This window comes from Arabidopsis lyrata (genome assembly GCF_000004255.2).
Source record: "Arabidopsis lyrata subsp. lyrata unplaced genomic scaffold ARALYscaffold_4, whole genome shotgun sequence".
Classification (NCBI taxonomy): Eukaryota; Viridiplantae; Streptophyta; class Magnoliopsida; order Brassicales; family Brassicaceae; genus Arabidopsis; species Arabidopsis lyrata.
Window position 1 is genome coordinate 4,479,317 of NW_003302552.1, and position 25,608 is coordinate 4,504,924.

The 25,608-nt window shown below is 37.8% G+C and overlaps 5 protein-coding genes across 7 annotated transcripts; 3 read left to right on the forward strand and 2 right to left on the reverse strand.

Moving 5' to 3' along the window:
* Window positions 1-5,362: 5,362 nt before the first annotated feature.
* LOC9316752 lies at window positions 5,363-8,555 on the forward strand. Its single transcript, XM_021027934.1, has 2 exons — window positions 5,363-5,693; window positions 6,256-8,555. The coding sequence occupies exon 2, from the start codon at window positions 6,454-6,456 to the stop codon at window positions 8,446-8,448; it is 1,995 nt and encodes a 664-aa protein (XP_020883593.1). The 5' UTR covers window positions 5,363-5,693; window positions 6,256-6,453; the 3' UTR covers window positions 8,449-8,555.
* A 131-nt stretch (window positions 8,556-8,686) lies between these two features.
* LOC9314930 (NEP1-interacting protein 1) lies at window positions 8,687-10,032 on the reverse strand. The gene has a single exon (XM_002880639.2). The coding sequence runs from the start codon at window positions 10,020-10,022 to the stop codon at window positions 9,378-9,380; it is 645 nt and encodes a 214-aa protein (XP_002880685.1). The 5' UTR covers window positions 10,023-10,032; the 3' UTR covers window positions 8,687-9,377.
* Window positions 10,033-10,519: 487 nt separating this feature from the next.
* Window positions 10,520-13,024, reverse strand: LOC9316753. Its single transcript, XM_021027937.1, has 8 exons — window positions 12,864-13,024; window positions 12,643-12,771; window positions 12,357-12,472; window positions 11,976-12,057; window positions 11,626-11,685; window positions 11,430-11,537; window positions 11,097-11,142; window positions 10,520-10,921 (listed from the first exon to the last, which is right to left on the reverse strand). Exons 1-8 carry the CDS (start codon window positions 12,951-12,953, stop codon window positions 10,689-10,691), a joined length of 864 nt encoding a protein of 287 aa, XP_020883596.1. The 5' UTR covers window positions 12,954-13,024; the 3' UTR covers window positions 10,520-10,688.
* Window positions 13,025-13,107: 83 nt separating this feature from the next.
* LOC9316754 (pentatricopeptide repeat-containing protein At2g25580) lies at window positions 13,108-15,452 on the forward strand. Of its 3 annotated transcripts, none has more exons than XM_021027936.1 (2): window positions 13,108-15,045; window positions 15,200-15,452. In XM_021027936.1, the coding sequence occupies exon 1, from the start codon at window positions 13,198-13,200 to the stop codon at window positions 15,025-15,027; it is 1,830 nt and encodes a 609-aa protein (XP_020883595.1). In that variant the 5' UTR covers window positions 13,108-13,197; the 3' UTR covers window positions 15,028-15,045; window positions 15,200-15,452. The 3 variants fall into 3 exon arrangements, with proteins under 3 accessions (XP_020883595.1, XP_002878863.1, XP_020883594.1); XM_002878817.2 differs by having other exon boundaries at window positions 13,117-15,045; window positions 15,128-15,452; XM_021027935.1 differs by having other exon boundaries at window positions 13,117-15,045; window positions 15,147-15,452.
* Window positions 15,453-22,858: 7,406 nt separating this feature from the next.
* On the forward strand, window positions 22,859-23,600 carry LOC9314931. Its single transcript, XM_021027907.1, has 4 exons — window positions 22,859-22,889; window positions 22,949-23,004; window positions 23,157-23,213; window positions 23,368-23,600. The coding sequence occupies exons 1-4, from the start codon at window positions 22,859-22,861 to the stop codon at window positions 23,590-23,592; spliced, it is 369 nt and encodes a 122-aa protein (XP_020883566.1). The 3' UTR covers window positions 23,593-23,600.
* Window positions 23,601-25,608: the final 2,008 nt, after the last annotated feature.

Below are 25,608 nucleotides of genomic sequence, written 5' to 3' on the forward strand. Positions count from 1 at the left end.
AAGCCCAAAGAGAGCCCTTCAAAAGGGGCAATGGGTAATGGATCTTCGTGCCATTGTTTTTTTTTCGACACCAAATTTTGACGTTTAGGGGCTTTTCTGGGCCTTTTTGTGATCCTACCATATTTTCGACACCAAACTTCCTTGAAACAGCTTTTGCTCGACTATTTCTCTTTTTTGCTTGAAAACTCATAATTCTTCCTTGAAGCATAGATACTTGTATATCTCCTCTTTGACCTTGGAATCACACCAAACACTTCCTAAAACATAAAAAAAACAATAGCAAATATAAGTGAAAATACCATGTTATCACATAGCATATTATGGGACCGAAATCGATTGTTCGGACATTGTTTACACATATTTTCCTAGTCTGGAAGCTTCTAGGACTAGCTGGTGAGGCCCAATTCCATGAAATCGATGGTGGGAAAGAAGATGACAAATTGGGAAGGCGAATCGCCTCAGGTGTGGCGTAGAGAGCAAGTGACATCTAAGGACGAGTAACAGTGTCTTTGTAGCGTCCCGTATCGGACGTCTCAGCGTCCGACGACCATTGACGCACGTTCGCGCCTCCTCCCGGCCGAACCTCTATATTTTTCGCGATTTAACATAGAATTACCTTTACGAGGCTTATTTCTATAATCGCTTTCTTATTACCCAGCGGAAGTCTTTCTACCCTTGGTCTAATTCCAAATATCGCGGCCGCCTTTATGAATCAAACATTGCAGCCTTGGTGGATCCGATTGGAAATCGATTTGACCGAGTAAATGATTGATCTAAAGTCTAAGGGACAAAGACGATCAAACCGGTACAAGGGATGGTTGGAATTAGACCAAGGGTAGAAAGACTTCCGCTGGGTAATAAGAAAGCGATTATAGAAATAAGCCTTGTAAAGGTAATTCTATTTTAAATCGCGAAAAATATAGAGGTTCGGCCAGGAGGAGGCGCGAACGTGCGTCAATGGTCGCTGGACGCCGAGACGTCCGGGACGGGACGCTATAAGTTGGAGTAAATGATTGATCTAAAGTCTAATGGACAAAGACGATCAAACCGGTAAAAGGGATGGTTGGAATTAGACCAAGGGTAGAAAGACTTTCGCTGGGTAATAAGAAAGTGATTATAGAAATAAGCCTCGTAAAGGTAAATCTATGTTTAATCGCGAAAAATATAGAGGTTCGGCCGGGAGAAGGCGCGAACGTGCGTCAATGGTCGCCGGACGCCGAGACGGGACGCTACACAACCCCACTGGTCTAAGTCCCTATGATAGAGATTGGGGATCGTACATTTCCCTTGGTTCACGGTGGCCGAATCAAGCTCTCGGCTCATTGGTCCATCCGTCCTCCAAACATACGCCCCTTCGGTTTCATGGTGGAAGATCAAGCCCTCGGCTTATCAAACCATCCATGTTTCCGATCCGGTCGTTTACCACTACGACCGCCTACGGTTTATTAACAGTTTACCCATCCGGTCCATGGTGGTCAGTAAAGCCTTCGGCTTATCGATCCATCCATGCCATCCCAACAATATCATTATCACACCCAAAAGTCCGTGGATTCATCCATCCGATTATCGTAGGCTAGCCCATAAAATCATTCGTCCGTCAACCATTGGTTTGCTCGCGGGTCCAACATCCGTTTTGTCCATCGGTTCTCACCGTGGACTTTCCCGTTGGTTATCCGTCGAGTAACCGTAGGTCTTACAGATTTCCGATCAGATCCACCAAGGCTGCGACATTTGATTCATAAAGGCGGCCGCGATATTTGTTCCTTACGTGGAGAATCACGCTCCTTACCCATTCTCGGTGCTTTCTCCCTTTATCGGTGAGATTGCATCTATGGACGACCCTTGGGTTTCATGGTGGAAGATCAAGCCCTCGACTTATCAAACCATCCATGTTTCCGATCCGGTCGTTTATCACTATGACCGCCTACGGTTTATTAACTGTTTACCCGCCCGGTCCATGGTGGTTGGTAAAGCCTTCGGCTTAACCGTGAACCAAGGGAAACGTACGATCCCCAATCTCTATCGTAGGGACTTAGACCAGTGGGGTTGGTTGTATGTATGGCTAAGTAACGATAGAGATTGATCCATCAATACATGATTGGTTAAGAATCGTTGTACGAATGGAATAAGGCAACAAAAGGGCTAAGGGAAGGATCAATGGACGGATCGAAGAGGAATCGCATCCGCATGTTGGCCAAGATATGTAAACGAATCTAACTTATTAGTTAATCTAGACGTTTGGGAATTGGCCGTTAGATTAAGGATATAGGAATATGCAATCGTTAGACTTAGAATGGTTAGCGAACAAATTGCATGACTTGACCGAGTAAATGATTGATCTAAAGTCTAAGGGACAAAGACGATCAAACCGGTACAAGGGATGGTTGGAATTAGACCAAGGGTAGAAAGACTTCCGCTGGGTAATAAGAAAGCGATTATAGAAATAAGCCTCGTAAAGGTAATTCTATGTTAAATCGCAAAAAATATAGAGGTTCGGCCGGGAGGAGGCGCGAACGTGCGTCAATGGTCGTCGGACGCCGAGACGTCCGGGACGGGACGCTACAGGTTGGTTGGATGTATGGCTTAGTAACGATAGAGATTAGTAAGTCAATACATGATTGGTTAAGAATCGTTGTACGAATGGAATAAGGCAACAAAAGGGCTAAGGGAAGGATCAATGGACGGATCGAAGAGGAATCGCATCCGCATGTTGGCCAAGGTATGTAAACGAATCTAACTTATTAGGTAATCTAGACAATTGGGAATTGGCCGTTGGATTAAGGATATAGGAATATGCAATCGTTAGACTTAGAATGGTTAGCGAACAAATTGCATGACTTGATCGAGTAAATGATTGATCTAAAGTCTAAGGGACAAAGACGATCAAACCGGTACAAGGGATGGTTGGAATTAGACCAAGGGTAGAAAGACTTTCGCTGGGTAATAAGAAAGCGATTATAGAAATAAGCCTCGTAAAGGTAATTCTATGTTAAATCGCGAAAAATATAGAGGTTCGGCCGGGAGGAGGCGCGAACGTGCGTCAATGGTCGCCGGACGCCTAGACGTCCAGGACGGGACGCTACAGGTTGGTTGGATGTATGGCTTAGTAACGATAGAGATTGGTCCGTCAATACATGATTGGTTAAGAATCATTGTACGAATGGAATAAGGCAACAAAAGGGCTAAGGGAAGGATCAATGGACGGATCGAAGAGGAATCGCATCCGCATGTTGGCCAACGTATGTAAACGAATCTAACTTATTAGTTAATCTAGACGTTTGGGAATTGGCCGTTAGATTAAGGATATAGGAATATGCAATCGTTAGACTTAGAATGGTTAGCGAACAAATTGCATGACTTAACCGAGTAAATGATTGATCTAAAGTCTAAGGGACAAAGACAATCAAACCGGTACAAGGGATGGTTGGAATTAGACCAAGGGTAGAAAGACTTCCGCTGGGTAATAAGAAAGCGATTATAGAAATAAGCCTCGTAAAGGTAATTCTATGTTAAATCGCGAAAAATATAGAGGTTCGGCCGGGAGGAGGCGCGAACGTGCGTCAATGGTCGCCGGACGCCGAGACGTCTGGGACGGGACGCTACAGTCTTCTCATTAGGTAGTTAGAACGACCTCATTTTGTGGCACGACGTGCCAACCTCAATTGCGAACATGGCATCCTAGTTAATATTTGTTAATGGAACAGTAACATCGTTTGTCGATTTGATGGTTTTGACTAGGGCTGCGACTTTGGGTTAACCGAACCGAACCGAGTCAGTTAGTTTGGTTTTCGGTTATTTCAGAATTTTGAAAATTCTACCAAAATTAACCGAAATTAATTACGGTTCGGATATCGGTTAATTTGGTTATTTATGATTTAACCGAAAGTAACTGAAATCGCTGGCACACCCAACGTCAATCGATGGTCCTCAAACCGTCGACGTCCCCCAACCGTCGCCTTTCACCTACCGCCACCGTCTCAGAAACTTCCCACAGTTTCGGATTTGATAATCCAACAAGGACGACGACTAAAAAGAAGAAGAACTAAAGAAGAAGATTTTGTTCTGAAGAACGGAAGAAGAAAACTCGACGACTGGTGGAAAATTGAGAAGAAGGGTTAGGGTTTCTTTGATTAGTGGGCTTTCAATTTAGTTAGCCCAAAACACAAAACAATTGTTTTGTTATTTGACACTGGACAAATATAAGTTGGACCAAGCCCATACGCAAAATATTTTAATTATGAGGAAAACTCACTTTCTTCATTTAAACGCAAAGCTTTATGAAAACTTCATCTTCAACCTGTGAAACCCTAGTTTAACATAGAAACCTACATCCACCATAGCCAAACATATCTCAAAACCTTAAAACGAAATATAACCGGAAACCCGATTGGTTCGACAGTGCCGAACTGAACCAAACTGATAACCGTTCTCTATTTTCAAAGATGTCAATCAGTTCATCACAACTAACCGAACCCGAACCGAAAACCGAAATACTCGGTTCGACTCGGTTCAGTTTCCTCGATTTGGGTAAAAGTCGCAGGCCTAGTTTTGACCAGAATTACATTGTTCTTATAGAAAATTCAAATTTTAGTTAAGTTTATGTAGTTGTAGGCACAACTCAAAGTGTAGAAATAGCTTTCGAACTATGGATTCGGGAGGTTATAGGTTGAAAACTATTTTTCGGGGATATCTAGCACGTGATCATAGATTGGGCTGTATCTATCGTGATGTGATACTTTTCGTAGAGAAATAGACCGTTTTTCCATTATAAAGCAACTAAGTTCGTGGAGGAATAGACTGTTTTCTTATTTTCTCTTAGTCATTTCTTTTTGAATTACTCAATATTAATTAATTATATAATAATTTATAATAGTATTCTCATTTTTTATATTTCTTTCTCAAAAATGAAAGAGGCTAGAAAATATATTTTAAAATTTTCATTATAAAATATATTTTAATTAAATAAAGAGATTTTTTGGTGCAACAATTAAATAAAGAGACATATTAAAGATATTGTAATTAATTCTAAAGCCTTGTTTGGCTATATAGATTTGATCCCAAAAAAAAAAAAAAAAACCGATCCTTTGCAGGAACTACCCGTAATAACAAACTTGCAAAATGGAACACATAGATTATGTTTAGTTACAAGGATAATTCTTAATTTATTAAGACAGCTAATTAGTAGATTCTTAAAATTGGAATACCTTATGTAGCCATTCTCCTAATTTCTTCTTTCTTTTACACATGCCAAATTGTTATTTTCTACACCAAAGAAAGAAACAAATTAATATTTTCTTTTAGTCAACAAAAAATCAATCCTTTTCTTAATTAATCTTTTTAATCCTTTTATTAATTAATCTAACCGGTGTCTCTTTTTTTATCGGTCCCAAGATATAAAACACTCTTTCGTACTAATGAATTAACTAAGCAGTCAAAAAAAAAAAATCAAGGGAACGAGTTGTGAAATTAGAGAAAAAAAAACAAAACTCAGAGCAGTGACAAACTTCGATTCAAGAATTGTGAAGCGCCGCCGATTTTCGTAGAAGATAATCTAATTCCAAAATTCTCTTTTGGGATCGCTTTGCTACTTCTGATTCCATTTTTCCTCGGCAAAAAATCTGGAATCTGTATCGTCACAACCAAAAATTCTCTTCCTTTCCCGTTTCGTTTCGCTTCTCCGGTATCGTCCATATGTAAGATTCAGTCTCCTTGCTTCTGTATTTGTTATTTGTGAATACTCCGATCTTTGGTTACTACCCACTTGGAGTTTTAACATTCGACACTTTATTGAAGAATACTTTGGGAAATCTGGTGAATTTGAATTTTTTTTTTAGTGATATATGTTGAATTGTTTTAGAATTACGACCAATGTCCCTGGCTGATACATTTAGGTTTAGTTAGTTTTTGAAGACATAACTGATGGCTTCTTGTCCAAATTGCTTGATATTTAGAAGAGTTATACATTTCTGGTAATTTAATTATTAGGGTTTCCTTTTTATTTCAATGGATTCCGCAATGCAGCATTTTTATGAGTCAAGAATAAATGTCTTGATCATAAGTAGTGTTATTCTGTCACGTTTAGGAATCTTGAGTTGGATCATTTTGCATTTTTGGATCAGATTTATACATTGATTGGTAACTTGTGGCTTTATTTTGGATTGTTTCTGCCTTCAGTTCTCTCATCATTATAACCTTATCCTTTCGGTTTATAGATTTTCTTTAGTCTAATTAATTAACTTCCAAATGTATTTGCAGTGCGGATTTGTCGTTGGTGCTTAATTCCCGTTGTATACAACTGTCTGAAGTTTATCTCAAAGAATCGGTATCCAATCCATCTCTCGGGCAACATTATTGAGAAGTCGATTCAGTTTTCCCGAGCTGGTATTAGAGTCTGGTCCCTGCTCCTCCATTCGTGGCATTTTGTAGAGGAGGGTATAAATTAGGAGACTTCAAATGGAATGTAATAAAGAAGACGCTATAAGAGCTAGAGAGATTGCAAAGAGGAAGTTTTTAGCAAATGATTTTGCGGGGGCCAGGAAATTTGCCTTGAAGGCTCAGTTCCTGTATCCTGAACTCGATGGAATTGCCCAAATGGTGGCCACATTTGATGTTCATTTATCTGCTCAGAATATAATATATGGGGAGATAGACTTCTATGGTGTGCTTGGTCTGAACCCTGAGGCTGATCACGAAACTGTGAGGAAGCGTTACAGAAAGTTGGCTGTAATGCTTCATCCTGACAGGAACAAGTCTGTCGGAGCAGAGGAAGCCTTTAAGTTTCTTTCGCAGGCATGGGGTGTGTTCTCTGACAAGGCAAAGAGAGCTGACTATGACCTGAAGAGGAATGTGGGATTGTATAAGGGAGGAGGGGCATCATCATCAAGGCCTGCAACCAATGGATTTCAGAAAGTTACTAAAGCTAGCGCTAACACAACCAAAGTAAAGAGTTCAAAGAGAGGTATAAAACGGGCAAGTGACGCCTCTGCTGCCGCTACTCCTACTTCGGCCCAGAAAACAACTGCTGATGGGACCTTTTGGACTGTATGCCGTACTTGCAGAACACAGTATGAATATCATCGTGTTTATCTAAATCAAAACCTCTTGTGTCCCAACTGTCGTAAGCCATTTATAGCGGTGGAAACAGATCCTCCAGGTTCAGGTTCGATTCGCAAGACCTTTCACGAGCACCAATTCGACTCTCTCCGCAATACAACGGACGGAAGAAAGAAAAATGTATCTGGAAGAGACAATAATGGGGTGTATGGTGAATGTGATTCCTTTGATTGGGGGTTGTTCACTGGAACCAAAAATTCTGCTCATGCTACACAGACTGGGTCACGAAAAGATGAGGTTGTGCGTAGAGAGTATACCAAAAGGGTGGCTGGTGTTTCATCAACAATTCCTCCAAAAAGAAGAAAGGTTACGGAAAATGCAGTTGCTGGTGCCAACATTGCAAGTTGTTTTGCTCCCAAGTCCACCGGTGTAAAAGAAATTTCTGAGGATGAGCTGAAGAATTTATTGAAGAAGAAAGCTAAATCAGTAATCAGCAGAAACCTGCCAGCATTATGCACCATCGTCGCTGAAACTGAAACTGACGCAAACGAAAGGGGAATGGAGACTGAGGATCTCAATGGTTTCAATGCAGGTTCTTCAGTAAACAAAAATGCCATTGAATCATGCTGCATGGACTCCGTTGAGGATACTTCTGCTACTGACAAGGATTTGAATTCCCTGGGAGCCTTGACATTAGATGTTACTGCTCCAGATTTTTGTGACTTTGAGAAGGATCGAACTGAAAAGTCAATTAGGGATGACCAGATATGGGCGTTTTACGATTCTCTTGAAGGGATGCCTCGATCATATGCCTTGATACATAATGTTATCTCCGTAGATCCATTCAAGGTGCGAATGAGTTGGCTTACTCCAGTAACAAACGGTGAGCTTAGCTCAACAAATTGGCTTGGTTTTGGTATACCTAAAAGTTGTGGAGGTTTTAGAGTTTGGAAAACCCAAATATGCAGGTCACCTTACAGTTTCTCACACAAAGTAAACCTGGTCAAAGGCAGTCATGGGGAATTTCTTATATATCCTAGAAGAGGCGATGTATGGGCTCTGTATCGGAAATGGTCCCCTGACTGGAACTATCTTACAGGAGTCGAAACAGTTGAGTACGATATAGTTGAAGTAGTTGAAGGATATACAGAGGAATATGGTGTGTCAGTGGTTCCTCTGGTTAAAGTTGCTGGTTTCAAAGCCGTGTTTCACCATCATTTGGATCCCAAAGAAACTAGAAGGATCCTTAGGGATGAAATTTCAAGATTCTCTCACAAGATACCGTCTTACTTGCTCACAGGTCAAGAAGCACCAGGTGCACCCAGAGGTTGCAGACAGCTTGACCCGGCAGCAACACCGTCTCAGCTTCTTCAGGCTATCGATGATTATCGGTAAGGTGTAAAAGATTCAAACTTTTTGTATCTTAGTAATGTAATGTAATATGCTTAAACATGAACTGAATCTTTTATTCTAATTTATGGGTAACATAGAATCTAGAAGAACCCACAATGCGAGTTTTCATTGTGTTTTATAACTAGAAAGAGGAGCTTTAACGAATCTGAATATCTTCATTAAATGACACCTTTTGGATCAAAACCACGTTAACAGAAACGGGAAAAAAAATTTATTGAGCCCCCAACGTTCCAATGTTTCGAACCGCTTGAGCAGCAATAATCTCAGCGATACATTGGGGACAAGGGAGAATCTTGGAGACGGTAATTGATGAGCAGAAAGAGATGCACCAGAGTGAATTCATGGTCAAATATATTTGAAAAGGATTTGACTGACGGTAAGAGGAGCTGCTTAAATACCAGCCTCCATTGTCAGCAAATCAAAGCAGAGAAACAAGAGATATGAAATCGTCAAAAGAAGATGATGAGGTACAAAGAGACAATCGACTGTTGATGTTATTTATTATAATGGGTTTCTGTAAAAATATCTTCCAAACAACATTTTTTTTGCAAGTGTATCATTAATAGTCACATTCGAATGCCCATTTACCCAAACCCAAACTCAAGTCACAGCCCTAGCCCAGCTCGGGGCAACACTGGCACAGCTTCTTCAGGCTATCAATGATATTAGTAAGATGTACAATATTCGAACTTTTTTTTATCTTGGTAATGTTGTTTGTCTAAACCTGCACTGGATGTTATTTTCTCTAATTTATGAGTAACATGAAAAGAAGAAGACTTTATAATGTGAGCAGAGTTTTCATTATGTTTTTACTAAAACAACAAACTTTACGAATCTAAATAGTTTCATTACATGTCCTGCAGCAAAAACAATTTCAATTGCAATACATTAGAACACAAAGCATAGACTATTCAGATTTCAGACTCCATTATACAAGTATATTGACTCTCCTCGATAATAATTCGACGGCAGAGAGGGCAAGAATTACACCTCATTAACCATTCGAAGATACATACTATATGAAATAGATGCGAACAATTTGGCAACTTTATTATTCTCTTATCATCTTTGTCGCCATAGTTCAAAAAATCCTCCAAACATATCGAACATGTTGATTCGTCCTCTTCTTCTTGAGTTTCTTCTTTGGGAAGACAAGAAACAGGAATCACTGAGAACACTTCTTGCGTAAAAACTACGTTAACGGACATGAACAACGGTTGTAAAATCCCAACGCTTAGACTCGCTCGAGCAGCGATTACCTCAGCGATATATTCGGACAAGGAAGGATCATGGAGACGGGAATTGAGAAGCGGAAAGATATGAAACGTAGTGAACTCGTAGTTTAAGAGATTCAAAAGAATTTGAGAGATAGGGAGAGAAGGTGCTGGATAAAATCCAGTAAAGGTGACGCTTCCATCGGATTTGTCAATCACAAACCTCTCGAATTGTTGACAGAGATTGATGCAAACAATGTTGAGGCTCAGGGGTAAAGATGAGGTTTGAGTTTGACTGTACGTCTTCGTAGTGATATCGATTTTCAAATCTCCAGTCTCCATTATCAACAAACTTAAGTAGACACAATAAGAGATGAAATCGTTAGTTGTTGAGATGTGAAGAAAGAAGGAGAAAGAAGTGTCTGTTGATGTTATTATATAAGTTTTTTTTTATGTTAAGTTTCCTTTTTTTTTTGTTAGGGTTTCATCTACTTATTTCGTTTTTCATAAACTCATGTCAACGTTTATCTATTGTTATTTCCTTTTTTGTTTGTTTGTCAGAACTCTGTTTTTGTTGTTGTTTATTTACCTTTTCGGCTTTTCCTATTCGAACCAGTATATTTAGATTATTGTATAGAGACTGAATTAGTGAACCGTAATTGATATTTTTTACCCGGCTTGTTATGGTTTATGATGTTCGCACTACCGAAAAAGAGTTGATTACTCCTTTTGAAAACTACCAAATTGATATATATATTTTGTTGGATCAAATTTGAATAGGCAAAGAAGCAACAAGAGTCTTACTAAGAGCTTTGTGGACAAACAAGATTCTTTCTTGATGATTCTTCAGTTTTGACCTCATTGGCCATTTATATTTTGAAAGCTGAATTATATTCCTCTTTACTTTTCTGTTGACAGATATCTTTCTAGCGGGTACAACAAAGTTTTCACCTTAAGCTGCTTGATGATTCGCGTCACGAGACACTTAAGTATTACATATGCAGTGCATCATACATAGGCACATTCGTTATCTTGTTCACTCATAAGAAGTTTCTCTTCCTGCTCCACCCTTTGCAGCCATTGCAGCCCCAGATCGCACCCTGCTCTAGCAGCGATTTGGAACTGTTCTTTTGCCATCTCTAATGGATTCATCCCCGGATTTTCCAGGTTCTTTTTTGATCTCTTGGGCGGTGAAACTCCCACGGCGTTTAATTTTGTAAGAGATTCTGGGACTTGCACGCCTGAAAAGTTGATAGCTTAAGCAAGTTAACCTCGAAAGCAAGAAATGACATGATATTGTTGTCTTCCTATGATCTAAGAGTGCAAGGAGTGGCCACAACAAATCAACTCTGGGCAATCGTGAGGATCTGATGTAAAAGAAGTAAGAGTTGTCTGTGCTGAAAGTGGATTACTAACCTCTAAGTAAAAGAGATCCATACGCTATAGCAGCACCGGCATGTCCCTGAACATATGTGAGTCAGTCTATGGAAGCTACAGGAAGATGTCTAACGCTTTTCACACATGCTCTTTGAAATTTACAAAACGTTTGACATCAGACAATGCTTGTTTCGTCAAATTCACAAGTACAAGACATGATCAATACAGCCCAGAATATATATACGTATGAGGAAGTGATGAAACAGAAACAGAAGCTAACTCTTTTGAAGCACTGCTAAAGTGGTACTAATCTACATACAAAATCAGAAAAAAAAAAAAAAAAAAAATTCGCTGAGACATAAAGTGTTTTACCTTCTCTGAAGCCCTATGGAAACACCATATAGCTGAATCCACATCTTGCTTCACACAGTCTCCCGTCAGATACACTATTCCTAAAAGATAGAGGGCACCTGGATGCAGCTGCAGGTTACCAATTCCAGGTGAGATTCGCTCAAATTGCTGAATATTACATTCATACAATTGTCTGGGTTGGGAAATATATTCATACCTGATCAACAGCATTCTCTATATAGTGAAACGCCTGTTGATCCGACTGGACATGATCGTTCTGAAAGAAAGATTACAATTAGTATGAAATGTTGGGGCGGTTTACGGATGAGTGGGAAACAAATATTAACTAAGTAAACTTTCGAATCTGAGAATATAATGCTGCTCAAGAAGCAGACAATTCTCAATTAAGAGTAGCCCACTAAAGCACTAATGGAACTGACAAAGATAAAGATGAAGCTCTAACGTATCTACCTATGAGGTTCTCAATTTCGAAGCAGTCGGGCAAAACTGATATTATAAACATTATTAAGGGATGGTTACGAGCGAAAAATTATAAGGAAGCCTGACCTCGACTCTTAAACGACACCCTAGCTCATATTGAGCATCTGCATTACCCATGTCTGCAGCTTCAACAAGCAAAGCAGCTCCACTGTGATAATCGAAGACAATAACATGGATAAGATGACAACAACAAAATCCTTGCACACATGACAAAATTCTTCTGAAAACTACATGAAAACCTTCCAGGGTATGAAAAGCCGTGGCACATTCAGCGATATTAAACCTCAATGACTTAGCTTTTCAGAAGACACCTGAGTTTACTCGATATACAACTTCAAGTACAGTATCAACATATTATTAATATAACTACTGTATTGTATCATCAACCCATAGATTGCAGTTTGACAGAGAATCAGAGAGTAACTATCTGACAATTGATTTACTTACACAGCTTTACACGCTCCAGGAACATGGTACTTCAAGTGCAACTTGGAAAGCCAATATCTAGCATGAGTGTTCAAATTATCAGCTTCCAGAGCAAGTTCAAAGTTCTCTTTAGCTCCCTATAACCAAAAAAAAAAAAAAAAAATCCTATTTGGAAATATAACCAAAAAAACTACATTCAAACAATTTGACTATCCTACAAAAACTTATCAATGGCATGTTTGTACAACAATTAGAACACAAGATTGCATTTGGAACTTATGGCACACATAGAAAGAGTTAAGAATACCCTGAGGAGAGGAATTAGACGACGATCATTGAGTTCACAGTAATCAATAACTCTGTCTACTTCCTTAATCGCGCTCCATCCTTTGGCTACATACTCCATTGCCTTCTTGTTCCTACTGTGTAATCCTCTCTGATTCAAACCATAAACACCACAAACGTAAATCACTGAACCGATAACCAAACTCATTTCCAATCGAAATCCATACAACGAAAATGGCATACTCGCTGATCGAATCCATGAAGACGGTCACGAGCAATCTTCGATTCCGCGGCAACGGCGGCTGCTTGCCGGAGAATCAGACGACGAAACATGATTTAGCCGGAGAAGAAACCTAACCGGAGAGAATTTTTGAAATATAACTCGGCCGAATTTAACAAAGCTAAATTTACTTAAGCCCATTTGAGCCCATTATCGGAAATTACAACTTTACCCTCGAGCGTCGATGCTAATTTTCTCGCTCGGATTATCGTTCAGGTTCGTCGCCGTTAAACCAAACACCAACAGACGTTCAGACCAAACTGGGATTCTATTATCACTTTGGTCTCTGCTCTTCTGATGTATACGAAGATATCATTGTTACACAGAAAGAGTTCTTCATTCTCCATAGCCAACGAGAAAAGAATCCATCAGTTTCTGAAGAATCTCTGCACGGCTGTTGAAAGGTTAGATTTTGGAAACTCTAATGATTCGTCACAAATGAACCCTGGAGAAGGGTTCGATGGAGGAAGCCAGAACCGAACTGGGATCTCTGGGGAAGTTAGTGAAAGTATTCACACACAAAGTCAGAGTTGGGGTTCGAATCAGGGAAGAAATGAGGAGTCATGGAAGCAGAGTCCTAGTATGTCTAATTCTCAGGTCCAATCTCAATATCAAGGCCATTGGTATGGGACAAACCCTGATTATAATTGGCATTCAGGTACGACTGTTGATAGCGAGGTATATGATATGATTGGGGAATTCGATGAATATTGCATACAAGAGAATGTAAGAGTGGCCTTAACTACTATGGAAAAATTGGAGAAGAAGGGTTATGTTATGGATTTAGCTAGACTTTTAAGGTTAACACAGCTATGTATGGAAGAAAATGTTTTTTACGAAGTCAGTGTTTTAGAAGAAGCCAAGGTTTCTGTTCTTGGGAAGATCAGAGCTTTGGTTAACAACAATTTAGATGCGAATTATTTGATGTATTATACTGACATCATGATTAAGGAATTTGACGAATTTTGCAAGCAAGGTAAGGTGAAAAAGGCATTGTATACTATAGATACATTGGAAAGCATGAATCATGTTGTTATTTTGAGTAGACTTTTACGGTTAGCGAAGCTGTGTGGGGAAGCAGAGGGTTTACAAGAGGCCAAGGTTGTTCATGGGAAGATTAGTTCTTCCGTTAGCCATTTAGATGTGAGTTCTAACCATGTATTGTTAGAAATGTACTCCAACTGTGGGTTGGCGAATGAAGCAGCGAATGTTTTTGAGAAAATGTCTGAGAAGAATTTAGAGACTTGGTACATTATAATAAGATGTTTTGCAAAGAATGGTTTTGGGGAAGACGCTATTGATATGTTTGCTCGCTTTAAAAAAGAAGGAAACAGACCCGATGCTCAACTATTTAGAGGAATTTTCTATGCTTGTGGTATGCTAGGTGATGTTGATGAGGGACTATTGCACTTTGAGTCAATGTCCAGAGACTACGGCATTGTCCCTTCCATTGAAGACTATGTAAGCCTCGTTGAGATGTATTCGTTACCCGGATTTTTAGATGAGGCTTTGGAATTTGTGGAGAGAATGCCGATGGAGCCAAATGTTGATGTGTGGGAAACATTGATGAATCTTTCTCGAGTGCATGGGAATTTAGAACTTGGAGACAGATGTGCTGAAGTTGTTGAATTGTTAGATCCTACACGGTTGAACAAACAATCTCGGGAAGGATTTCTACCTGTCAAGGCATCAGATATTGAGAAAGAGATTCTAAAGAAAAGGTCAGGAATTCTTCACGGAGTCAAAAGTACGATGCTGAACTTTAAGGCAGGGGATACCAATCTTCCTGAGAATGATGAACTGTTCCAGCTATTGAGGAATCTAAAGATGCATATGGTGGAAATGGGCTATGTCGCTGATACAAAACCTGCTTTGCATGATATAGACCAAGAGAGTAAAGAGACAGCACTTCTTGGTCATAGCGAGAGAATAGCTTTTGCTCGTGCTGTTCTTAACACCCCGCCCCGTAAACCTTTCACTGTGATGAAAAACCTTCGTGTGTGTGTTGATTGTCATAACGCATGGAAGATAATGGCAGTTATAGTTGGTAGAGAAGTGATCATGCGAGATATAAAGAGATTCCACCATATGAAAAACGGGGCTTGCAGCTGTAATGACTATTGGTGATTAACAACAAACCTTGAGGTGTGTTCTATAGTAGTGTCTACGTTGAAAATGTTTTGTCTCTTCTTTTCTCATAAATCATCATTTTTGTTTTATGAAACAGATTTATCTTGTCTCTCCAGATCCGATTCTCAGAAATACGTCCTCATAATGTCTGAATTGGGAACTTTGGCAGGATGGAAAAACATAAAGCAAAGAGTCACAGAGACAAATTTGTATCATAAGCAGCAACTTTTCCACCACGTCTTTTTTTTTCAGGCATTTATATCGTGGGGCTGCCATATTGTTGTCATAGATCAATCTCATTCTCTTGTCCATTTTATGCAGTTTTTGTTTGTATCCAGGTTGTGATAAACTATACCCTAAATGCTATTGTTTTTCTGAGTAATGTTATCAAATGTGAGAAGGATAGGAATAGGATGATGTTAGTTGTCACGTTTGGACACAGTCCAACTAAGGTATTACCTTGTTCTTCTGATGCACATGTAAAGTGTTTTAGGCCTGGGTATATAAACACTTAAAAGAAGTAGTGGGTCAACTACAAAAAGACTTTTGAGTTGTATAATGTCATTAATGTTATAAAAGTCGTAAAAAAGAAAATCATAAAATCAGCAAAAAAAATGCTCAAATGTTATAAACACTAGATTATATATCTATCCGCGCGTTGCGCGGGATTTTAATTTAATTTTTTTATTAATGCGTATTTTTATTATAAATATAATCATTCGACTTTGAAGAGATTTTATTTTAATCATTTGCATTCTTAGTCCAAAACTTAGAAAATAATTACGTTGTTCACTACATTTCTCTTGTTATCTTGGATGATTCACTCGTCGTCTCTCGACATCTACTTTTTTTCACTATCTAATGAATCACATGTAATATTCTCGACTACAAATTGGTTCCCAAAACAGATCATATCTATTTCCTCTTTACTATATTTCAATATTCAATTTTTTAATAAGTTGCATGGTCTTCCTCATTTAAGTGAAAGTTAAAATATATTGGACAAATATTTGTCATGAAGTTTCTTTAACCATGTTTTGGTGCATGTGAAATTGTTTTATAGAGAACAAATCTCGTATATGAACTCATTTCTAACCACGTACATCAGATTTCAACGTCAAATCTTGTACTTTTATCTTAATCGTTTGAAAATATAAAATTCTCTTTTCACATATATATGTTGACATATATTATGATTTTAGATAATATTCTTAAATTTGATTTTTCTAAAATGTGTAACTTACAAACGCATAAAAAATTATTCTAATTTTAAAATATTTTTTTTCCAAAAACAAAATCATCTTTATTTCTAATTAAAAACTCTTCGATCTACCATTACTATCACTACTCTAACTTCCAAATATCATTCTCAAATATTATTCTTACAGTTTTATTATTGATTAGATTATTTTATTTTTATTTGTGATGTCTAAATAGTTTTTTTGTTTTATTTTAAATCACCTTAGTTTTTTCAATCTATGTTAATTTCCTAAACACTGATTAATATTTAGTTTTTCCTTTTTATCTATTCATTTGTTTAAAAACTACCATTGTTTCAATTTAGAAAATGTTACTTGTTTATATTATATTATAATTATAAATAATAATAGCACATACACAATTCTTCTTATATTTTAGTCGGTATTATGAATTGATACTTTAACATTACCAAATATATTCTTAAATTTTAATTAAATATTATTTCGGAAATGAAGTAATTTTTATTTTAATTAAGAACCTTTAAATTTGGTAATTTTTAACTCTTATTTTCTTTACTATACTAAATAATTGTAACTCTCAAAAATAATTATTGTACCGTTAAGATATAGAGAAATGGTCTCCAATAGCCCTAAATGAAGTTTTTGTGACAAAAATAGCATCTCCTAGTTTATTTGACAAAAATAGCACTCATTTATTTTTAATTTAATAAATTTAATAAACAAAAGGAAGGGAAAAAACATTTCACGATAACTGTCGTCACTCCACGATAAGGCGACGACGGAGACGATTTCAGGTGATAGTTGTCGGCGACGGAGAGAGCTGCCGGCGACGGAGAGATCTGCCGGCGACGGAGAAAGCTTCACCTATTTTCGAACTTCAAACTGGTCTAAATGGATCTCTTTCACCAATTTTTTTTTCTTCTTCTTCCCCAATCGTGTTGACAAAATTAGGCGTTTATTGTTGAATTATGGCTTTCTATTGTGGAATTAGACAAATTGTAGGTGCGTTCATTGATTCAGCACAAACAATTCTGATGTGTCATTGTTCATCTCTTACCTTTTTCATTGTTGGGCTTGATTGCATTAGAAATCTTAAGTAGATGAGACTTGTAATTGAAAATTATTGATAAGTAGATGCTTTACGAATTCTGAACAAAGAGAGAGTGGTTTTGGTATGTAGATGATTTACTGACACGATCCTCCCGAGGACTCGGCACTCTAAAGTTGAGCAAGGGATAAAGGTGGCTGCGAAGCCGTGAGGATGGATAGATGATCTCGAGTTAGAGACGACACACGACTCAAAGACGAGAGAATGGATCAATGGATATCACAGAAGTTTGCGGAAGAACTTCACGATACCGAAACTTAGATCCTTTGGATATACACACCAAAAGAGACTAAGGGTTTTGCTGGATATACGCACCAACAAGATGATCTTCTTAGAAAAGGTTTTTGATAAAAAGAAAGATAAGTTCTCATAAGAGATTACAAGAGAATATATAGAGGAGAAGGAGAGAAGAGAATGTAGAAAGACAAGTCTTGGAATAAGCTCCAAGGCTGCCTAGAAACTTGACAAAATATTAAAGATAGAATTTGAATAGAAAAGACCCTTTGGCTTCAAAGATGACCCTTGAACTCCTATTTTCGTCACTCCTCATGACCAGCAAATTAAGCACTTGGTTTGGGCTCTTCTTGGGCTTGTAATGGCCATAAAATGGGCTGGACTCCATATATATTCCATGGGGCTAACTTATGAATATTATTCCATGGGCTGGATCAACAAATGGGTGATTTGAATGTGAATCATTTGCCTCATTAAAAACCTTGTCAAGAAAACCCATTGGGACAAAACTTGACAAGGGAAAAAGAGTACAAATGAGACACATGCCCATTTAATGATCATTTATCAAAACCAGTGAGGTTAAGATAACATCTTTTCCATACTCTTTCTCCGGTACAAGCTCACTTTGTGGTTCAAAATGCTCCTCAGGTTCAAGCGGCTCCTCTGCTTCAAGCTCCTCCTCGGCTACAAGCTCTTTATCACGTTCCATGTCCTTTGTGCTTTCCATGATCATATCATCCTCTCCCTCTTGAAAAGGATTTGACCTCAAATTTGATTTGTCTGCGATGAAAGGAACTAAGTTAGAAACATTAAAACTGGAACTCACATTACACTTACCTTGCAGATCAAGTTGATAAGCATTGTCGCTTGTTCTTCTTCTTATGTTGAATGGACTATTGATCCTTGGCATCAGTTTGGACTTATTTTTAGCTGGAAATCGTTTCTTCTTCAAGTGTACCCATACTTGTTCTCCAACCTCAAAGATCATTCTGAAATAAGCAATAGGTTTCTTATCCTGTATCACAACATCTCCAATGCCAGTTCTCACAAAGAAATTAGACGAGAGAACTTCTAAGTCCGGTGGCTCCTCTTTTGTACCTGCAATGTTGTCAACAGCTTTGGCAAAGAGCAAGTGTGTTATCACAGTCATGGAATCACTATAACCAAGTAAACATGTCTCAGCTTTTATCAATGCATTATCCTTGAAATGTTCATGTTTTACTTGCGTTCTAAGACATGAGTTTGGTTCCAAATATTCTTTAAATAAATCTAACTCTTTCTCGATGTTTCCTAGATTTGATAAACTCATAATAACAGTTCTTGTAATATGAGAAACCAAGCGAGTGAAAGAGTTACTTACCTGAATAAGGTTCGCAGTGTGTTTGGTGCTTGGTATCATCACGATTAATGAAAGTGGTGTTGGATCCGGGGGTTCTTCTTGGATCAAGGCATTGTTGGTGACCAACTCCTCCTCACTAGAGGTATCTAAAAACTCTCCTGGTCGCCATTGATAGGTATGGAATGAAGCCAATGAAGAAAGATCCATTTTAGGCTCCTCGTGAAACATGTGAAGTAAAATGACCAAAATCTCGTGAGGTGTAGGACTTGAACGTCCTAGATAATCTCCTGGTCTCCAAATGTGTCTTTGAGAATCATCATGGATGGATGGTAGTCCTATAGGTTTATCCTCCGAGAACATGTCCTCATAATCCTGCAAAAGAGACATTATCTCACTCGGCAGCACCTGTGTAGGGTTAGTCAAGCTCATGAGAGCTTTCTTATAATTAAGCGATAATAATTGGTGTTTTGATAACACAGCTTTCTTAACCTTACTAGCCCTCACAAACAAATTTGATTGCTTGCCTATGCGTTCTTCTGTGTACTTTGGCCGAAATTGATCTTGACAATCTTCACGAAGATCTCTTGATTGATTCCAATGATGAGTGCTTATCTCTCGATCATTAGTCTTCTTGGTTGGCCTCAAAATTGTGCAATCTGAACCAAGGGAAAGCAAATTAGCTTTCATTCGTTTTTGGGAGTTTAGATAGTTACCTCGGGTTTTAATTCGTGGTGTAGCATCTGGTGGTTTCTCCTTGATTACACTATTGTATTCAGCTTTAGATAATTGATTGTGGACCAGAACTGCTTCAGCTTGAGTTAATTCTCCAATTCCACTCATGGCTCCTTGTTTGTGTTTCTTGTAGATGGATTGAGGCTGCTGCAAATCCGGCGGCTTTTCTTTGATTGCCAATATGTTTAGTGCACCTTCAGCTTTCCTCACGTTGTCATGTATATGGAGTGGAACCTTGAATGTTCTTTTTCTTGATGTTACTTCTCCTAAGTAGTTAGCTCCTGTTCCCTTTTTAGCACTCATGGGACAGAACAAATGCATTATACTTGAAATAGAGAATCCAAAAAGACAATCCTTCAAGGTTGGTTTGCAAAGCTCATTGAACAGATTTGATTCTTGCAACTTATAAAAAGTTTTAACCAATGCATTTTCGGTTTTTATTCTAAACAGCTCAAATGCTTTGCTACACAAAGAAATTCTCAAAGAAGAGTTAAATTCACGAAACTCATCAAACAGAAAACATCTTGACTTAAAGAGCCTTTCAAGTGTGAGTGTATCAAAAGTTGGAATCATTTTGTCAAAAACAGAATTTGAAACACGAAATTCTTTCACATTTTCCAAACCAAATTGTTTTTCATCTTGAGCAGAAATCAAAACAAACACATTAAGCTTTTTTGTAATCAAATCAATTTCCTTACAGTGCTTTTGATGATGCTCATTTGACTCAAGGATTGGTTCAGGAACAAAGATAGTTTTCTGCTCCAAATTAGTAACAATCGATGGCAAACTCCTTTGAACTTCTTCCTGAGATTCTTCTTCAATAACCTGTGAAAAACAAAAAGTACTACTCGGTTGCACCGGCTTGGAAAGGATTAGTTTGTCACAAGGTTGATCATTTTCAAGCACAAAATCAGGTTTCTCAGAAAGATCACACGTATCTTTCACAAATTTAGAAGGAAGATCAAGCTTAGCTTTTTCTGAATTAGAAGTAAGAACACACTTAGCTTTCTTAGGTTTGTTGTAAGCATTGAGAATCTTCAAGAGTTCATCCTCGAACTGTTCTTTTGCTAAGGCTAGACTTTCCTTTTGGTTTGGCTCCATGGCCTTAACTTCTTTCACTTCATCATGTTGTGGTCTAGCTTTCTCAACACGTCTTTGATCACCACGATTGTAGTAGTAACTATTTGCTTGATCTTGGGTTGATCTGCTTCTCCAATTAGGTTTCTCCTGGGGTCTCCTTGGTTTTGCCTCTTTTTGATATGTGATCTGCTCATGCTGCTCTTGGCTTCTCCTTGGAGATCTTAAATTCTGATGAAACTCTTGGCGAAAAGCTTCCAATTCGGTGTTCATCATTTTCTTCATAGCTTCAATCAAAAGTTTGTTGTTCCGATTGTAGCTACTCTCTTCCTCATTGGTTTCAGCCATCCTTTCTGCAATAGAAACAACAAAACAACACCAGTAACTAGTCCTTTTGAAACAAACACGAAATGACTCTTCAAATACCACAAAATTCTCCTAGAACCCTAATCACGACAGTTTCACTTGTTCGGAGACTAAAAATTATCAAATCGCGCAGAAAAATTCCAGAAACAATTTTAACAAACACTAGACTCGATTTCGAACCCGTGACAGTTGATTTCGCGATTTTAGCACATACCAATTAGTTATGAAAACTAAAACAAGATGACAAACGGAGTAAGAAGATGAACAGACAAGATAGAATACTCAACTTTCAGAGTGTGCTCTGACACCACTTGACACGATCCTCCCGAGGAAACGGCACTCTAAAGTTGAGCAAGAGATAAAGGTGGCTGCGAAGCCGTGAGGATGGATAGATGATCTCGAGTTAGAGACGACACATGACTCAAAGACGAGAGAATGGATCGATGGGTATCACAAAAGTTTGGGGAAGAACTTCACGATACCGAAAATTAGATCCTTTGGATATACACACCAAAAGAGACTAAGGGTTTTGCTGGATATACGCACCAACAAGATGATCTTCTTAGAAAAGGTTTTTGATAAAAAGAAAGATAAGTTCTCATAAGAGATTACAAGAGAATATATAGAGGAGAAGGAGAGAAGAGAATGTAGAAAGACAAGTCTTGGAACAAGCTCCAAGGCTGCCTAGAAACTTAACAAAATATTAAAGATAGAATTTGAATAGAAAAGACCCTTTGGCTTCAAAGATGACCCTTGAACTCCTATTTTCGTCACTCCTCTTGACCAGCAAATTAAGCACTTGGTTTGGGCTCTTCTTGGGCTTGTAATGGCCATAAAATGGGCTGGACTCCATATATATTCCATGGGGCTAACTTATGAATATTATTCCATGGGCTGGATCAACAAATGGGTGATTTGAATGTGAATCATTTGCCTCATTAAAAACCTTGTCAAGAAAACCCATTGGGACAAAACTTGACAAGGGAAAAAGAGTACAAATGAGACACATGCCCATTTGATGATCATTTATCAAAACCAGTGAGGTTAAGATAACATCTTTTCCATACTCTTTCTCCGGTACAAGCTCACTTTGTGGTTCAAAATGCTCCTCAGGTTCAAGCGGCTCCTCTGCTTCAAGCTCCTCCTCGGCTACAAGCTCTTTATCACGTTCCATGTCCTTTGTGCTTTCCATGATCATATCATTTACATATGATATAAGGTAGATGATATAAACATATGATATATGATTCAGTCAAAGAAGCTTACGCTCGTGCTAAATCGGCGAAATCTCTGACGAATCCACAAGCTTTGTTTATTGAGGAAAGATCATGTGTTTGGAACTATGTCGATCTAAGATTCTATCGGATTTGTATTTCGTGATCTGTAGTCCTGTCCTTGTTTTTGTTTATATGGTTTCTGGAGTTGATTAAATCTTGTTGGTGAATTAAAGTTTGGATGATGAAGACGAAGTTTGCATCTGCGAGGAACTTGACGATTTGGTATTTGGAGAACTTGAGGTAAGCAACCAAAACTTCTTATCTCCATGCATTACCATTAATCTTATAAGTTAGGATCTATGTGACATTTATGCAGGCTGGAGAAGGCACTAGAATGGACATCTGCTCGAGATTCTGCTGTGATTTCTATAGGAAGTACACATTCAACGGCTGCACATGAAAATCAGAAGGTAAAATCTCAATTTCATAGGTTTTAGGAAGGATACATTTAATTTTAGGATGACCTTCCTAAATAATGCAATATACAGATATGATCCGAACTAGTCGTCTTTTTTTCTCAATTTGAACTGTTTATTCATATGCCTATCTATTTTTGGGTTTGTAGAACCTCATCCTTTAGTTGGAACTTCTCCTATCTCTGCTGCACATGAAAACCAAAAGGTAAAAACTCAATTTCATAGGTTTTAGGAAGGATACATTTAGGTTTAGGATGACCTTCCTATATACTGCAATATACAGATATAATCAGTTTCTAGTCGTCTTTTTTAAATCTTAACTCTTTTTCATATGCCTATCTATTTTTGTATTTGTAGGAACCTTATCTTTCAGTTGGAACTTCTTTTATCTCTGCTGCACATGAAAACCAGAAGGTAAAAACTCAAATTCATAGGTTTTAGGAAGGATACATTTAGTTTTAGGATGACCTTCCTAAATACTGCAATATACAGATATGATCCGTTTCTAGTCGTTTTTTTTTCAATTTTAACTCTTTGTTCATATGCCTATCTATTTTTGTGTTTGTAGGAACCTCATCCATCAGTCGGAACTTCTTCCATCTCTGTGCCATATAGTAATACATGTTCAACGACTGAAAAGGGAATAGGCAATAAGTCATTGGATCTGCTTCCTGCTCCACATCGTAGTCCGATTCCTATAGGAGGTGTACATTCAACACAAGGTGCTGATGATATATATATTAATAAATATTTCATGAACAAGGCTGAGTTAATGCAGAAGATGAGGACATGAGAGTTGGAGTATAAGTTTGAGTTTAGGTATCGATGGTCTAACAAAGAGAGAGTGGTTTTGGTATCTGTAGATGATAAATGTACTTGGAGGATGCGTGAAATGAGGGTAGACTCTTCTGATTTCTTTGTGGTGAAAAGTATTGTCATGAGCACACATGTGACACTACACACAGAAATGAAAATCATAGGCAAGCTACTGCGAAGTTATAAAATCTCTTTTTATGTCATGATGTGTTTCGTGTTTCATAGAAATATATACGTTCGTTTGTATAAGATCTTATAATTAGAAGCTTGGCTCACTGGTTACATGTTCTATTACAAAAACAATAGGTCCCGGTTTTGAATCTTGGTGGAAGTAACTATTACAGCTTTTTTTTAGGGAAGACCTTCCTGAATATGTATATATCCTTCCTGAATATTTGGAAACCCTTCCTGAATTTCAAAAATTGTTTACTTTTGCATAATTTGCCTCAAATCTTTCACAAATTGCACAGTTAAGATGCAAAGGATATGCTGAGAGCATACAACTAAGTGGATAATCTGTACGAAACATATGGTATCTGACAAAATACCATACATTGAATATCTAAACAAAACATAAATAGAAACAGATGATACTTTTCTAGTTCAGAACCATCATAGAAGTACAAAAACAGTCTAAAACAGTTTCACAAGCATCATACATCCAATAAAGAAACATAGTCCTAAGAAATCTTAACAGACTCATTGAAGATATCCACAGCCAACTTGTTTCTGATGTCTTCTGAATCTATATCATGCAGTTTGGAGAAATCTTCAATTCTCTGATTCTCTGAAACTCTGTAGGAGAGAGGATCTGTTGTACTTTCTCGATATACTCATATCTTGCACATTGATTTATCCCAACATTTGAATTTGGCTCCTGTCCTATATTGTACAGAAACTTTGGCAGTGTGACATCTGTTGGAAACGAATCTCCCATTTTCCTGCAATTAAAATTAAAGGAAATCAGTAAACAGATATATTCAGGAAGACCTTCCCGAATTACTATAAGTCCTTCCCGAATCAGGAAGACTTTCCCGAATCAGGAAGACCATTCTAGAATGCAAACTAAAACAACTCTATCAAGCAAAGAGAACAGACAATAACACTACAGAAACAAGTAAAGAAAGTTTATTCATATCTTCATATCACAAACTTGAATCTATAACTATGTGACGATATATCTCTCAAATTGTGACAAAAACTAAACTCATCTAAAGTGATAAACTAATCTGATGCAAACTAAGATTCACAAAAGCCTAAATCTCATTCATGAGCTAAATCTCAACCATCAAGAACGAAACATATTAAGCTATCAAATGTTAGATTCAGCTCAATCAACAAGAACTAGAAACTAAAAACAGAACGCTACACCCATAAACACCCACCACCGCCTCCTCGGAAGAAGCAGAAGGTGAATACAGGAAAGACGGTGGAGTTTTTCATTGAAACTGTGAAAATTTTTAAAAGTACTCACTATAAAAATCAACACTTTCCACTAATTCACACTCTCCACTATAAAAGTCATTGCTTTGAACTAAAACCCCACCCACCATTATTGTTTTCATTACCTTGTCCACAAGAACACTAAAAAAAAACTCACGAAACTGCTACTACAACAATACTGTATTTTTTTTAGATTCTGAATACGTTCCCAAGAACTAGAAGATAATCATAGTAATCAAATCTAACAAATGAAAAATCCAATGACATATACTATAGTCAATACACAAGAAGAAACCACGGGAAGAAGAAGACTAAGAACATGAAAACTGAGATTGATTACAAAAAAAAATCTTTATCGATTTCAACTTATCACAGAGAGATGATTAAAGACTAGAAACTCTCCTGTATGAAGTTCAAAGACAAAAGGATTCAAGTTTTTGTAAAAGACCCACAAAAACCAAATCGTTGGAGACGATTCAAAACACCAAAAAAAAGAGAAATTGAAATACAAGAAGAGATAATAAGAACTTACAGGAAACCCTAGAACACG